Below are 14,406 nucleotides of genomic sequence, written 5' to 3' on the forward strand. Positions count from 1 at the left end.
CTTTAATTAAAAATGAATCAGTATGTTTTATATATTCCAAAATGGTGCTAATCAAATCTGAACTTGGTTCTTTACCGTATCTTAGTGTTGAGCTTGGTTCTGTTACCATATTTTAGCTTTAAGGTTGGATGTTACTGTATCTTAGTCTTAAGCTTGGATCTGTTACCATAACTTAGTGCTAAGCTTGGTTCTTTTATCGTATCTTAGTACTGAGCTTGGTTATTTTACCACATCTTTCTGCTGAGCTTTGTTCTTTTATCGTATCTTAGTACTGAGCTTGGTTCTGTTACCGTATCTTAGTGCTATATGATGCAAGACAAAAATAAATTCTCCTTCTAAGTTATATCTTTAATTACAAATTAATCAATAAATTTTATATATCCCAAAATGGTGCTAATAAAAACTACAAACCATTGTATAAGTGTGTTAATAGGGCAAGCTGCGGATCTGAGAATTCTGCGTCATGAAGGCAATATTTGCATACATTGATAGGGTGGGCCCAGAAAATACAGGCATAATAATAATAATAATGATAATCAGCCACCCAGTGCAGGAGGCACAATGATATCTGACATCCTGTTCTTTGTCCTGTCATAAAAGCCACAGGAGAACAGGCCTAGAAGTGAACCACATCCTAAGGACACAGTTATAAGGGTGACCCTAAAGGGTGAGGGACCTGGCCAGTTATTCGTTTTTTGTAATTACTAGCTATACAAAGCCATGTCAAAGGGAGTAACTTATAATTTAAGTGTTGCATACCCTTCCCCCCTCACAGTTATTTTACACAAATAATGACCCATAATGCTTACAAGAGACAAGATTACTCCCTTTACAGATTCCCCAATGCTCATCTTCCCTCGGATCCTCTACATAGTGATCTCCTGATGTTCATCTTACCTCAGATCCTCTCCTTACTGATCGCGCAATGTTCATCAGCGCCCAGGCTCTCTCCTCACTGATCACTGATCCCCTGATGTTTGTCTTTCCCTGGATCCTCTCCTTACTGATCTCCTGATGTTCCTCTTCCCCCCAAATCCTCTCCATACTAATTGCCCCATGCTTACCTTTCCCCTGGATTCTCTCTTTACTGATCTTCTGATGTACATCTTCCTCCAGATCTTCTCCTTACTAATCCTCAGATACTCATCTTTCCCAGGATCCTCTCCTTACTAATCCCCTGATGTTCATCTTCCCCCAGATCCTCCTTTACTAATCCCCCAATGTTCATCTTACCCCGGATCCTCTCCTTACTGATCCCTTGATGCTCCTCTTCCCCCCGGATCCTCTCCTTACTGATCCCTTGATGCTCATCTTCCCTCAGAGCCTCCCCTCATTGATTCCCTGATGCTCCTCTTCCCACAGATCTTCTCCTTACTGATCCCTTGATGCTCCTCTTCCCTGGATCCTCTCCTGCTTACCTGATGCTCATCTTCCCTCGGAGCTTCTCCTTACTGATCCCCTGATGCTCATCTTCCCCCAATCCTCTCTGATACTCATCTTCTCCCGGAACCTTTCCTTACAGATCAGGCCTACTACACTCAATTAATAGTTAATAACAGTACAACTTATGACCACTTTTTCCTGGATCCTAACAGTCCGAACAGTCCTGAATCCTCCTTCATGTGTCGCTGAAGATCTATTCTAGCTGTTGTCCCTTAGTCACTCCCCTTGTTGCTCTCTCAAGTTCCCGTCAGATGCCGTCTCGTGTATTTTCAGTTCCTGACACTTAGTAAAGTATCTACATTTTGGTGGATAAGATCACTTTTTGGATCTAGATTTGCTGTTGGTATACAGGAGAGCCACAGAAGGATTAGCTATTGCACAAAAATCCATGTTAATATAAATGAGTTATTAAAATAAATACTTTAAAATTACCTGGAAAATAATTAATAATCTCAATTGAAAAATACAAAAACTGCAAAATATAATTGCTGCTCTGAGGATCTGTAGGAACACTCCAAGCCTGACGTCTCTGGGGAAGGTAAATATTTCTCTATATCTATCAGGCAGCAATGACTCCCCGTGAACAATATGAACCCTTCAGGAGACTTGTGTGCCGACCTCTTGTCTTCTCGAGTTCTTCATGCTAATTCCTCAGTGTCTCTTTGACCCACGTCATTCAGGTTTCTAAGCCCCACAAAGACTTTGACCAAAGCGATGAAGAATTTAGCCAATGTCTCTGGGTTTCTCCTGATCGGCCTCTCAGATCATCCGCACAACTTACATCTTTTCTTCATCGTCTTCTTCTTCATCTATGTCTTGACCGTCATCACAAACTTCGTGATCATCGTTTTTGTCTTCACTGACTCCCAGCTTCACACTCCGATGTACTTCTTTCTTGGAAATTTGGCCTTTATAGACGTCTCCTACTCTTCAGTGACGGCTCCTAAAATGCTCCTTGACTTGGTCACCGAAAACCACTCAATATCTTTACCGGCCTGCACGACCCAAGTCTTCTTCTTCATCTACTTGGCCAGTGCGGAGCTCTTCTTGCTCTCTGCTATGTCCTATGACAGATACATTGCCATCTGCCACCCCCTGCACTACACCCAGATCATGTCCTGGACGGCTTGTACCTACATGGCCTCTGGGGTTTGGATTCTTGGGTTCCTCTATTCACTGGTCCACACTTTATTCACGCTCAGGTTGACCTTCTGTGGTCCATACACCATCCATAACTTCTTCTGTGACCTTCCTCATCTGTTCCAGATCTCTTGCACTGACATTTTCCTAAACATCCTGGTCTCATTACTGGTAGGTGGAAGCTTCGGAATCGGGGCTTTTGCAGTCACATTTGTCCCCTACTTTCACATCTTCAGCACTGTTCTCAGAATCCGGACCAGTCACGGAAAGCTTAAAGCCTTCTCCACCTGCACCTCTCATCTGATGGTGGTGTTTATTTTCTACGGGTCCATTATCTTTATCTATTTTGTGCCCACCACCAGTAACCTCTTTACTCTGAACAGGGTGGTCTCCGTGACATATGCCCTCATTAACCCTTTACTGAATCCCCTGATCTATAGTATCAGAAACAAAGACCTGAAAGATGCTGTCAAGAGACTCGTCTATCTGTATAAGCAACAAATGGACCATCAGCGATGTTATCAGGATGTGGCTTAGTGGCGCTAGGGGCAGCGTTATGACCTTAAGGTACAATCCTGGGGTCTAATCCAACCTGTGCTATTTTTTAGAAATGTTCCCTAAGTGTTAATGTCCTTATTATTGTGTCTGTTATTGTGATGCGGCCTGAGGAAGGGGCTGGTCTAGAGAAGAAACGTGCAGCCTCTGGTATCCTGAATAAATCTGTTACTTCCATTTCCGCCCAGCTTCATAAATCAGCAGCACCGTTACTTACTCTTTTTTTATTTTTAACCATTTACTCCCTGGTAGTGGCGGTCCTGTGCCAAATTATTGGCATCTTTGCTCCCATCGCTGAGTGCGAATAAGCAATGACCGGTCGGACCAGCGGAGCGTCCGTTACACTGTAGAATTCTCATGATAGTTTATACTGTAATCCTATTACAGTGCTGCTTAGGGAGTAGAGAAGACATTATTAGTATCGTCATGATATTCGCGTGTACATAGACCACATAGGGGGGTCTGCGGAGACATTGTGAGCCCCGACTTAGAATGGGTCCATGAAATGTGGGCAGTAGGAACCTGCTCAAGGCCCCGGACCTGCAAGAATAAAGGTAAGAGAGGAAAGTCCCAAAATGTCGGCTGAAAAATAAACATACATCCAACAGGAAAAGTGCTCCAAAGAATCCAACTGGTGAGAAAAGACGCGTGTAACACTCTGAGGTCTCCTAGGACTGATTCCAAACTCTTTCTCAGCATATCTAGCCATGGGTCAGCGGATCGTATCTGGTGGGAAAAGCCCATTCATTAACACACATCACTGACAGACTTTTATTGAGTTTCAAAAGGAAACATACAACATTTTTCTTAATGACAACAGTCCGGACCGCAGGCGCCGAGAGGGCTGCTGCTACATTCTTACTGCCAGATGACCGGGCACGGGGTCTTTCCTTTTTTGTCACCCTGTTCATTATTTTACCAGAAATATTGCGATGAGGAACCTCTGAGTGCAGCAGAGTATCGTGGGAGCCATGTCAGTTGCTGCCTATGCAGAGTACAGCAGTGGAGCTGAATTTTTGTTTCAGCTGCTGTGCTCTGTATAGGCATTGACAGAGACAACAAAGCTAATTTCATCATATTGAGAGCTGCATCATCTGAGTCACTGCCTATGAAGAGCGCAGCAGTCCATGGCAAACTCCTCTCCGCTGCTGCGCTCTGCATAGGAAGCTGCGTCACCGCGGCATTGACCAAAGTGTGATTTATTTTACTCCTCTATATGCATTTACATTGGCTGTAAGTTATCGCTGACTTCTGACCTATAGGATGTGCTATTCACGAGCCTTTATTGGTAAGTCCGCCCGCTCATGCCCAACGTCATGTAATCCTGATTTTCCCTGATTTTCTATCTTGTGCTATCTGCAGCATAAAGGCGGCAAAGTAACGTAAGAGTCATCAGAGAACTGGGAATTAGTCAGATTCACAAACGTCGACACATTTAGAATAATTTGTGTCAAACTCAATTTGTGCAGAATCAACTCGCTCATCTCTAACACCAAGACCTGGGCATTATCATCATTATTATTATTATCATCATCATCAATCATCAACATCATCATCATCATTATTATCATTATCATCATCATCATTATTATTATTATTATTATTATTATTATTATTATTATTATCATCATCAATCGTCATCATCATTATTATTATTATCATCATCAATCGTCATCATCATCATCATCATCATCATTATCATCATTATTATCATCATCATCATCATCATCATTATTATTATTATTATTAATATTATCATCATCAATCGTCATCATCATTATTATTATTATCATCATCAATCGTCATCATCATTATTATCATCATTATTATTATTATCACCAATCGTCATCATCATTATTATTATCATCATCATCATCATCATTATTATTATCATTATTATCATCATCATCATTATCATGATTATTATCATCATCATTATTATTGTCATTATTATTATCATTATTATTATTATCATCATCATTATTATTATTATCATTATTATCATTATTTATTAACCTCATAATTATTATTATTGTTATATTATTTATTATCATCATTATTATTGTCATTATTATTATAATTATTATTACTATTATTTTTATCATTATTATTATTATCACTATTATTTTTATCATTATTATTAATATTATTATTATTATTATTATTATTATTATTATTTGATGTTGGAGGCAGCAGTATCTTATATATCACCAGTCTAGAGATACCAGTACACAAGATGGTGAAAATTTTGCCCCCATTGCCACTCCTGTGCATTGTAAATAAAATTCCTGATAAAAAGAAAAAAAATTGTGAGTCAAAAAAAATAATGTAACCTGTAAAACATAATTAATAAGATCTTTAAAATAATTACTGTAAGTGTTGAGATGGAATTCCAGGGCTTGTAATGCGATATAATGTGGTATACAAGTGTATAAGGATGTAACGTCACAACTCAACCAGGTATACTCCGATACATTGTATACTACGATACATGTATACTCTGATACATTTTATACTCCGATACAGGCATACTCTGATACAGGTATACCCTGATACATTGTATACTCCGATACAGGTGTACTCTGATACATTTTATACTCCGATACAGGTATACTCTGATACATTGTATACTCCGATACAGGTATACTCCGATACAGGTATACTCTGATACATTGTATACTCCGATACAGGTATACTCCGATACAGGTATACTCTGATACATTGTATACTCCGATACAGGTATACTCTGATACATTGTATACTCCGATAGAGGTATACTCTGATACATTTTATACTCCGATACAGGTATACTCTGATACATTGTATACTCCGATACAGGTATACTCTGATACATTTTATACTCCGATACAGGTATACTCTGATACATTGTATACTCCGATACAGGTATACTCTGATACATTTTATACTCCGATACAGGTGTACTCTGATACATTTTATACTCCGATACAGGTATACTCTGATACAGGTATACTCTGATACATTGTATACTCCGATACAGGTGTACTCTGATACATTTTATACTCCGATACAGGTATACTCTGATACATTTTATACTCCGATACAGGTATACTCTGATACATTTTATACTCCGATACAGGTATACTCTGATACAGGTATACTCTGATACATTGTATACTCCGATACAGGTATACTCTGATACAGGTATACTCTGATACAGGTATACTCTGATACAGGTATACTCTGATACATTGTATACTCCGATACAGGTATACTCTGATACATTGTATACTCTGATACATTGTATACTCTGATACATTGTATACTCTGATACATTGTATACTCCGATACAGGTATACTCTGATACATTGTATACTCCGATACAGGTATACTCCGATACATTGTATACTCCGATACAGGTATACTCCGATACATTGTATACTCCGATACAGGTATACTCTGATACATTGTATACTCCGATACAGGTATACTCTGATACATTGTATACTCTGATACATGTATACTCTGATACATTGTATACTCCGATACATGTATACTCTGATACATTGTATACTCTGATACATTGTATACTCTGATACATTGTATACTCTGATACATTGTATACTCCGGTACAGGTATACTCTGATACATTGTATACTCTGATACATTGTATACTCCGATACATGTATACTCTGATACATTGTATACTCTGATACATTGTATACTCTGATACATTGTATACTCTGATACATTGTATACTCCGGTACAGGTATACTCTGATACATTGTATACTCTGATACATTGTATACTCCGATACATTGTATACTCCGATACATTGTATACTCCGATACAGGTATACTCCGATAACCACATTTTGTGAGATAAAATATCAAGAACATCTTTAGTATCCTTAATGTACCCTGGAATTCTGCAAACTAATGGTTGTAACAAAGAATCCCTGTCTTATTATTAATTTATAGTTTTTAATGATTTGTAGATATCATATGTGTATATTAATCATGTGATGGGATTCTGGCTGTTGATTGGTGCCAGATCCCTTTTTAATGTTTGTAGACGCCATGGTGAATCAGCTTTGATGAAGACCGTGGCAGCAGTCGAAACGCGTCGCTTGTCCTCACGTGCATTATGGTGATGTCCGAGGAGCCTTTTGCATTTTAATATATATGGAATAAAGAAATTATTTTATCAAGAAGGAGCTGGAATACTTCATTTACAATTTTCCTCTTGGTCATGTCTCATCAGGACGGAGTTCCGTGCTCCTTCTGAAGATCGGTGAGCTGGCGTTGTTTCCTCTTTTCCTTGTCACCATTCCCTGCCAGGAGGATTGAGGGACAGGAGCTACACTAGGGTCATCAAACCATGCATGTGGAGGGTACTGTGGAGGAATTCACTATGGGGGTATCATACTGTGTTTGGAGGCACTTTTGTTGGCACCATACTTTATTATCTGTATTATTCAAGGTTTTTTATCCTTTGTTATTACATATTTATATTAGACCATTGACCCATAAGCTTTTTACTGCTCTTACATAATGTATTGTTATATTATTGCAATATTTTATTCTAAAATTTTATTAACTAAAATGTACTTTGTTCTTGGGATAGCCCTTTTAAGTTTGTTTCCATATGAAAAAGTTCATCGTTATATATGCTGATAAGAAAAAACTTCCTCAATTCTAGACATTTTTTTAATATATATCAAGGTTGGCCGCGACTTTGTCCAAGCTTTTAATTTTGGCCCTCTGTGTATTTGAGTTTGACATCCCTGACATAAAGTGATTCCTGCCCTTAGATTATCTCGATGATAAGGAGGTAGGGGTGTCTGCAGCACTGAGGAAAAGCAGGTGCGATAATGAGGTAGGGGTGTCTGCAGCACTGAGGATAAGCAGATGCGATAAGGAGGTAGGGGTGTCTGCAGCACTGAGGAGAAGCAGATGCGATAAGGAGGTAGGGGTGTCTGCAGCACTGAGGAGAAGCAGATGCGATAAGGAGGTAGGGGTGTCTGCAGCACTGAGGATAAGCAGATGCGATAAGGAGGTAGGGGTGTCTGCAGCACTGAGGAAAAGCAGATGCGATAAGGAGGTAGGGGTGTCTGCAGCACTGAGGAAAAGCAGATGCGATAATGAGGTAGGGGTGTCTGCAGCACTGAGGAAAAGCAGGTGCGATAATGAGGTAGGGGTGTCTGCAGCACTGAGGAGAAGCAGGTGCGATAAGGAGGTAGGGGGTGTCTGCAGCACTGAGGAAAAGCAGATGCGATAATGAGGCAGGGGTGTCTGCAGCACTGAGGAAAAGCAGGTGCGATAATGAGGTAGGGGTGTCTGCAGCACTGAGGAGAAGCAGGTGCGATAAGGAGGTAGGGGTGTCTGCAGCACTGAGGAGAAGCAGATGCGATAAGGAGGTAGGGGTGTCTGCAGCACTGAGGAGAAGCAGATGCGATAAGGAGGTAGGGGTGTCTGCAGCACTGAGGAGAAGCAGATGCGATAAGGAGGTAGGGGTGTCTGCAGCACTGAGGAGAAGCAGATGCGATAAGGAGGTAGGGGTGTCTGCAGCACTGAGGAGAAGCAGATGCGATAAGGAGGTAGGGGTGTCTGCAGCACTGAGGAAAAGCAGGTGCGATAATGAGGTAGGGGTGTCTGCAGCACTGAGGAGAAGCAGATGCGATAAGGAGGTAGGGGTGTCTGCAGCACTGAGGAGAAGCAGATGCGATAATGAGGTAGGGGTGTCTGCAGCACTGAGGAAAAGCAGGTGCGATAATGAGGTAGGGGTGTCTGCAGCACTGAGGAGAAGCAGATGCGATAAGGAGGTAGGGGTGTCTGCAGCACTGAGGAGAAGCAGATGCGATAATGAGGTAGGGGTGTCTGCAGCACTGAGGAAAAGCAGGTGCGATAATGAGGTAGGGGTGTCTGCAGCACTGAGGAGAAGCAGGTGCGATAAGGAGGTAGGGGTGTCTGCAGCACTGAGGAAAAGCAGATGCGATAATGAGGTAGGGGTGTCTGCAGCACTGAGGAAAAGCAGGTGCGATAATGAGGTAGGGGTGTCTGCAGCACTGAGGAGAAGCAGGTGCGATAAGGAGGTAGGGGTGTCTGCAGCACTGAGGAAAAGCAGATGCGATAATGAGGTAGGGGTGTCTGCAGCACTGAGGAAAAGCAGGTGCGATAATGAGGTAGGGGTGTCTGCAGCACTGAGGAGAAGCAGGTGCGATAAGGAGGTAGGGGTGTCTGCAGCACTGAGGAGAAGCAGATGCGATAAGGAGGTAGGGGTGTCTGCAGCACTGAGAAGCAGATGCGATAAGGAGGTAGGGGTGTCTGCAGCACTGAGGAGAAGCAGATGCGATAAGGAGGTAGGGGTGTCTGCAGCACTGAGGAGAAGCAGATGCGATAAGGAGGTAGGGGTGTCTGCAGCACTGAGGAGAAGCAGATGCGATAAGGAGGTAGGGGTGTCTGCAGCACTGATGAGAAGCAGATGCGACAAGGAGGTAGGGGTGTCTGCAGCACTGAGGAGAAGCAGATGCGACAAGGAGGTAGGGGTGTCTGCAGCACTGAGGAGAAGCAGGTGCGACAAGGAGGTAGGGGTGTCTGCAGCACTGAGGAAAAGCAGATGCGATAATGAGGTAGGGGTGTCTGCAGCACTGAGGATAAGCAGATGCGATAAGGAGGTAGGGGTGTCTGCAGCACTGAGGAAAAGCAGGTGCGATAATGAGGTAGGGGTGTCTGCAGCACTGAGGAAAAGCAGGTGCGATAATGAGGTAGGGGTGTCTGCAGCACTGAGGAGAAGCAGGTGCGATAAGGAGGTAGGGGGTGTCTGCAGCACTGAGGAAAAGCAGATGCGATAATGAGGCAGGGGTGTCTGCAGCACTGAGGAAAAGCAGGTGCGATAATGAGGTAGGGGTGTCTGCAGCACTGAGGAGAAGCAGGTGCGATAAGGAGGTAGGGGTGTCTGCAGCACTGAGGAGAAGCAGATGCGATAAGGAGGTAGGGGTGTCTGCAGCACTGAGGAGAAGCAGATGCGATAAGGAGGTAGGGGTGTCTGCAGCACTGAGGAGAAGCAGATGCGATAAGGAGGTAGGGGTGTCTGCAGCACTGAGGAGAAGCAGATGCGATAATGAGGTAGGGGTGTCTGCAGCACTGAGGAGAAGCAGATGCGATAAGGAGGTAGGGGTGTCTGCAGCACTGAGGAAAAGCAGGTGCGATAATGAGGTAGGGGTGTCTGCAGCACTGAGGAGAAGCAGATGCGATAAGGAGGTAGGGGTGTCTGCAGCACTGAGGAGAAGCAGATGCGATAATGAGGTAGGGGTGTCTGCAGCACTGAGGAAAAGCAGGTGCGATAATGAGGTAGGGGTGTCTGCAGCACTGAGGAGAAGCAGATGCGATAAGGAGGTAGGGGTGTCTGCAGCACTGAGGAGAAGCAGATGCGATAATGAGGTAGGGGTGTCTGCAGCACTGAGGAAAAGCAGGTGCGATAATGAGGTAGGGGTGTCTGCAGCACTGAGGAGAAGCAGGTGCGATAAGGAGGTAGGGGTGTCTGCAGCACTGAGGAAAAGCAGATGCGATAATGAGGTAGGGGTGTCTGCAGCACTGAGGAAAAGCAGGTGCGATAATGAGGTAGGGGTGTCTGCAGCACTGAGGAGAAGCAGGTGCGATAAGGAGGTAGGGGTGTCTGCAGCACTGAGGAAAAGCAGATGCGATAATGAGGTAGGGGTGTCTGCAGCACTGAGGAAAAGCAGGTGCGATAATGAGGTAGGGGTGTCTGCAGCACTGAGGAGAAGCAGGTGCGATAAGGAGGTAGGGGTGTCTGCAGCACTGAGGAGAAGCAGATGCGATAAGGAGGTAGGGGTGTCTGCAGCACTGAGGAGAAGCAGATGCGATAAGGAGGTAGGGGTGTCTGCAGCACTGAGGAGAAGCAGATGCGATAAGGAGGTAGGGGTGTCTGCAGCACTGAGGAGAAGCAGATGCGATAAGGAGGTAGGGGTGTCTGCAGCACTGAGGAGAAGCAGATGCGATAAGGAGGTAGGGGTGTCTGCAGCACTGATGAGAAGCAGATGCGACAAGGAGGTAGGGGTGTCTGCAGCACTGAGGAGAAGCAGATGCGACAAGGAGGTAGGGGTGTCTGCAGCACTGAGGAGAAGCAGGTGCGACAAGGAGGTAGGGGTGTCTGCAGCACTGAGGAGAAGCAGGTGCGATAAGGAGGTAGGGGTGTCTGCAGCACTGAGGAGAAGCAGATGAGATAAGGAGGTAGGGGTGTCTGCAGCACTGAGGAGAAGCAGGTGCGATAAGGAGGTAGGGGTGTCTGCAGCACTGAGGAGAAGCAGATGAGATAAGGAGGTAGGGGTGTCTGCAGCACTGAGGAGAAGCAGGTGCGATAAGGAGGTAGGGGTGTCTGCAGCACTGAGGAGAAGCAGATGCGATAAGGAGGTAGGGGTGTCTGCAGCACTGCGGAGAAGCAGATGCGATAAGGAGGTAGGGGTGTCTGCAGCACTGAGGAAAAGCAGGTGCGATAATGAGGTAGGGGTGTCTGCAGCACTGAGGAAAAGCAGGTGCGATAATGAGGTAGGGGTGTCTGCAGCACTGAGGAGAAGCAGGTGCGATAAGGAGGTAGGGGTGTCTGCAGCACTGAGGAAAAGCAGGTGCGATAATGAGGTAGGGGTGTCTGCAGCACTGAGGAAAAGCAGGTGCGATAATGAGGTAGGGGTGTCTGCAGCACTGAGGAGAAGCAGGTGCGATAAGGAGGTAGGGGTGTCTGCAGCACTGAGGAGAAGCAGGTGCGATAATGAGGTAGGGGTGTCTGCAGCACTGAGGAAAAGCAGGTGCGATAATGAGGTAGGGGTGTCTGCAGCACTGAGGAGAAGCAGGTGCGATAAGGAGGTAGGGGTGTCTGCAGCACTGAGGAGAAGCAGATGCGATAAGGAGGTAGGGGTGTCTGCAGCACTGAGGAGAAGCAGATGCGATAAGGAGGTAGGGGTGTCTGCAGCACTGAGGAGAAGCAGATGCGATAAGGAGGTAGGGGTGTCTGCAGCACTGAGGAGAATCAGATGCGATAAGGAGGTAGGGGTGTCTGCAGCACTGAGGAGAAGCAGATGCGATAAGGAGGTAGCGGTGTCTGCAGCACTGAGGAGAAGCAGGTGCGACAAGGAGGTAGGGGTGTCTGCAGCACTGAGGAGAAGCAGGTGCGACAAGGAGGTAGGGGTGTCTGCAGCACTGATGAGAAGCAGATGCGACAAGGAGGTAGGGGTGTCTGCAGCACTGAGGAGAAGCAGATGCGACAAGGAGGTAGGGGTGTCTGCAGCACTGAGGAGAAGCAGGTGCGACAAGGAGGTAGGGGTGTCTGCAGCACTGATGAGAAGCAGGTGCGACAAGGAGGTAGGGGTGTCTGCAGCACTGAGGAGAAGCAGGTGCGACAAGGAGGTAGGGGTGTCTGCAGCACTGAGGAGAAGCAGGTGCGACAAGGAGGTAGGGGTGTCTGCAGCACTGAGGAGAAGCAGGTGCGACAAGGAGGTAGGGGTGTCTGCAGCACTGAGGAGAAGCAGGTGCGACAAGGAGGTAGGGGTGTCTGCAGCACTGAGGAGAAGCAGATGAGATAAGGAGGTAGGGGTGTCTGCAGCACTGAGGAGAAGCAGGTGCGATAAGGAGGTAGGGGTGTCTGCAGCACTGAGGAGAAGCAGATGAGATAAGGAGGTAGGGGTGTCTGCAGCACTGAGGAGAAGCAGGTGCGATAAGGAGGTAGGGGTGTCTGCAGCACTGAGGAGAAGCAGGTGCGATAAGGAGGTAGGGGTGTCTGCAGCACTGAGGAGAAGCAGATGCGATAATGAGGTAGGGGTGTCTGCAGCACTGAGGAAAAGCAGGTGCGATAATGAGGTAGGGGTGTCTGCAGCACTGAGGAGAAGCAGGTGCGATAAGGAGGTAGGGGTGTCTGCAGCACTGAGGAAAAGCAGATGCGATAAGGAGGTAGGGGTGTCTGCAGCACTGAGGAGAAGCAGATGCGATAAGGAGGTAGGGGTGTCTGCAGCACTGAGGAGAATCAGATGCGATAAGGAGGTAGGGGTGTCTGCAGCACTGAGGAGAAGCAGATGCGATAAGGAGGTAGCGGTGTCTGCAGCACTGAGGAGAAGCAGATGCGACAAGGAGGTAGGGGTGTCTGCAGCACTGAGGAGAAGCAGGTGCGACAAGGAGGTAGGGGTGTCTGCAGCACTGATGAGAAGCAGATGCGACAAGGAGGTAGGGGTGTCTGCAGCACTGAGGAGAAGCAGATGCGACAAGGAGGTAGGGGTGTCTGCAGCACTGAGGAGAAGCAGGTGCGACAAGGAGGTAGGGGTGTCTGCAGCACTGATGAGAAGCAGATGCGACAAGGAGGTAGGGGTGTCTGCAGCACTGAGGAGAAGCAGATGCGACAAGGAGGTAGGGGTGTCTGCAGCACTGAGGAGAAGCAGGTGCGACAAGGAGGTAGGGGTGTCTGCAGCACTGAGGAGAAGCAGGTGCGACAAGGAGGTAGGGGTGTCTGCAGCACTGAGGAGAAGCAGGTGCGACAAGGAGGTAGGGGTGTCTGCAGCACTGAGGAGAAGCAGATGAGATAAGGAGGTAGGGGTGTCTGCAGCACTGAGGAGAAGCAGGTGCGATAAGGAGGTAGGGGTGTCTGCAGCACTGAGGAGAAGCAGATGAGATAAGGAGGTAGGGGTGTCTGCAGCACTGAGGAGAAGCAGGTGCGATAAGGAGGTAGGGGTGTCTGCAGCACTGAGGAGAAGCAGGTGCGATAAGGAGGTAGGGGTGTCTGCAGCACTGAGGAGAAGCAGGTGCGATAAGGAGGTAGGGGTGTCTGCAGCACTGAGGAGAAGCAGATGCGATAATGAGGTAGGGGTGTCTGCAGCACTGAGGAAAAGCAGGTGCGATAATGAGGTAGGGGTGTCTGCAGCACTGAGGAGAAGCAGGTGCGATAAGGAGGTAGGGGTGTCTGCAGCACTGAGGAAAAGCAGATGCGATAATGAGGTAGGGGTGTCTGCAGCACTGAGGAAAAGCAGGTGCGATAAGGAGGTAGGGGTGTCTGCAGCACTGAGGAGAAGCAGGTGCGATAAGGAGGTAGGGGTGTCTGCAGCACTGAGGAGAAGCAGGTGCGATAATGAGGTAGGGGTGTCTGCAGCACTGAGGAGAAGCAGGTGCGATAATGAGGTAGGGGTGTCTGCAGCACTGAGGAGAAGCAGGTGCGATAAGGAGGTAGGGGTGTCTGCAGCACTGAGGAAAAGCAGATGCGATAAGGAGGTAGGGGTGTCTGCAGCACTGA

At 46.3% G+C, this 14,406-nt stretch overlaps 1 protein-coding gene across 1 annotated transcript; it reads left to right on the forward strand.

The window, feature by feature from the left end:
* Positions 1–2,157: 2,157 nt before the first annotated feature.
* Positions 2,158–3,120, forward strand: LOC143788861 (olfactory receptor 1G1-like). The gene has a single exon (XM_077278773.1). The coding sequence runs from the start codon at positions 2,158–2,160 to the stop codon at positions 3,118–3,120; it is 963 nt and encodes a 320-aa protein (XP_077134888.1).
* Positions 3,121–14,406: the final 11,286 nt, after the last annotated feature.

Source organism: Ranitomeya variabilis, chromosome 8, assembly GCF_051348905.1.
Source record: "Ranitomeya variabilis isolate aRanVar5 chromosome 8, aRanVar5.hap1, whole genome shotgun sequence".
Taxonomy (NCBI): domain Eukaryota; kingdom Metazoa; phylum Chordata; class Amphibia; order Anura; family Dendrobatidae; genus Ranitomeya; species Ranitomeya variabilis.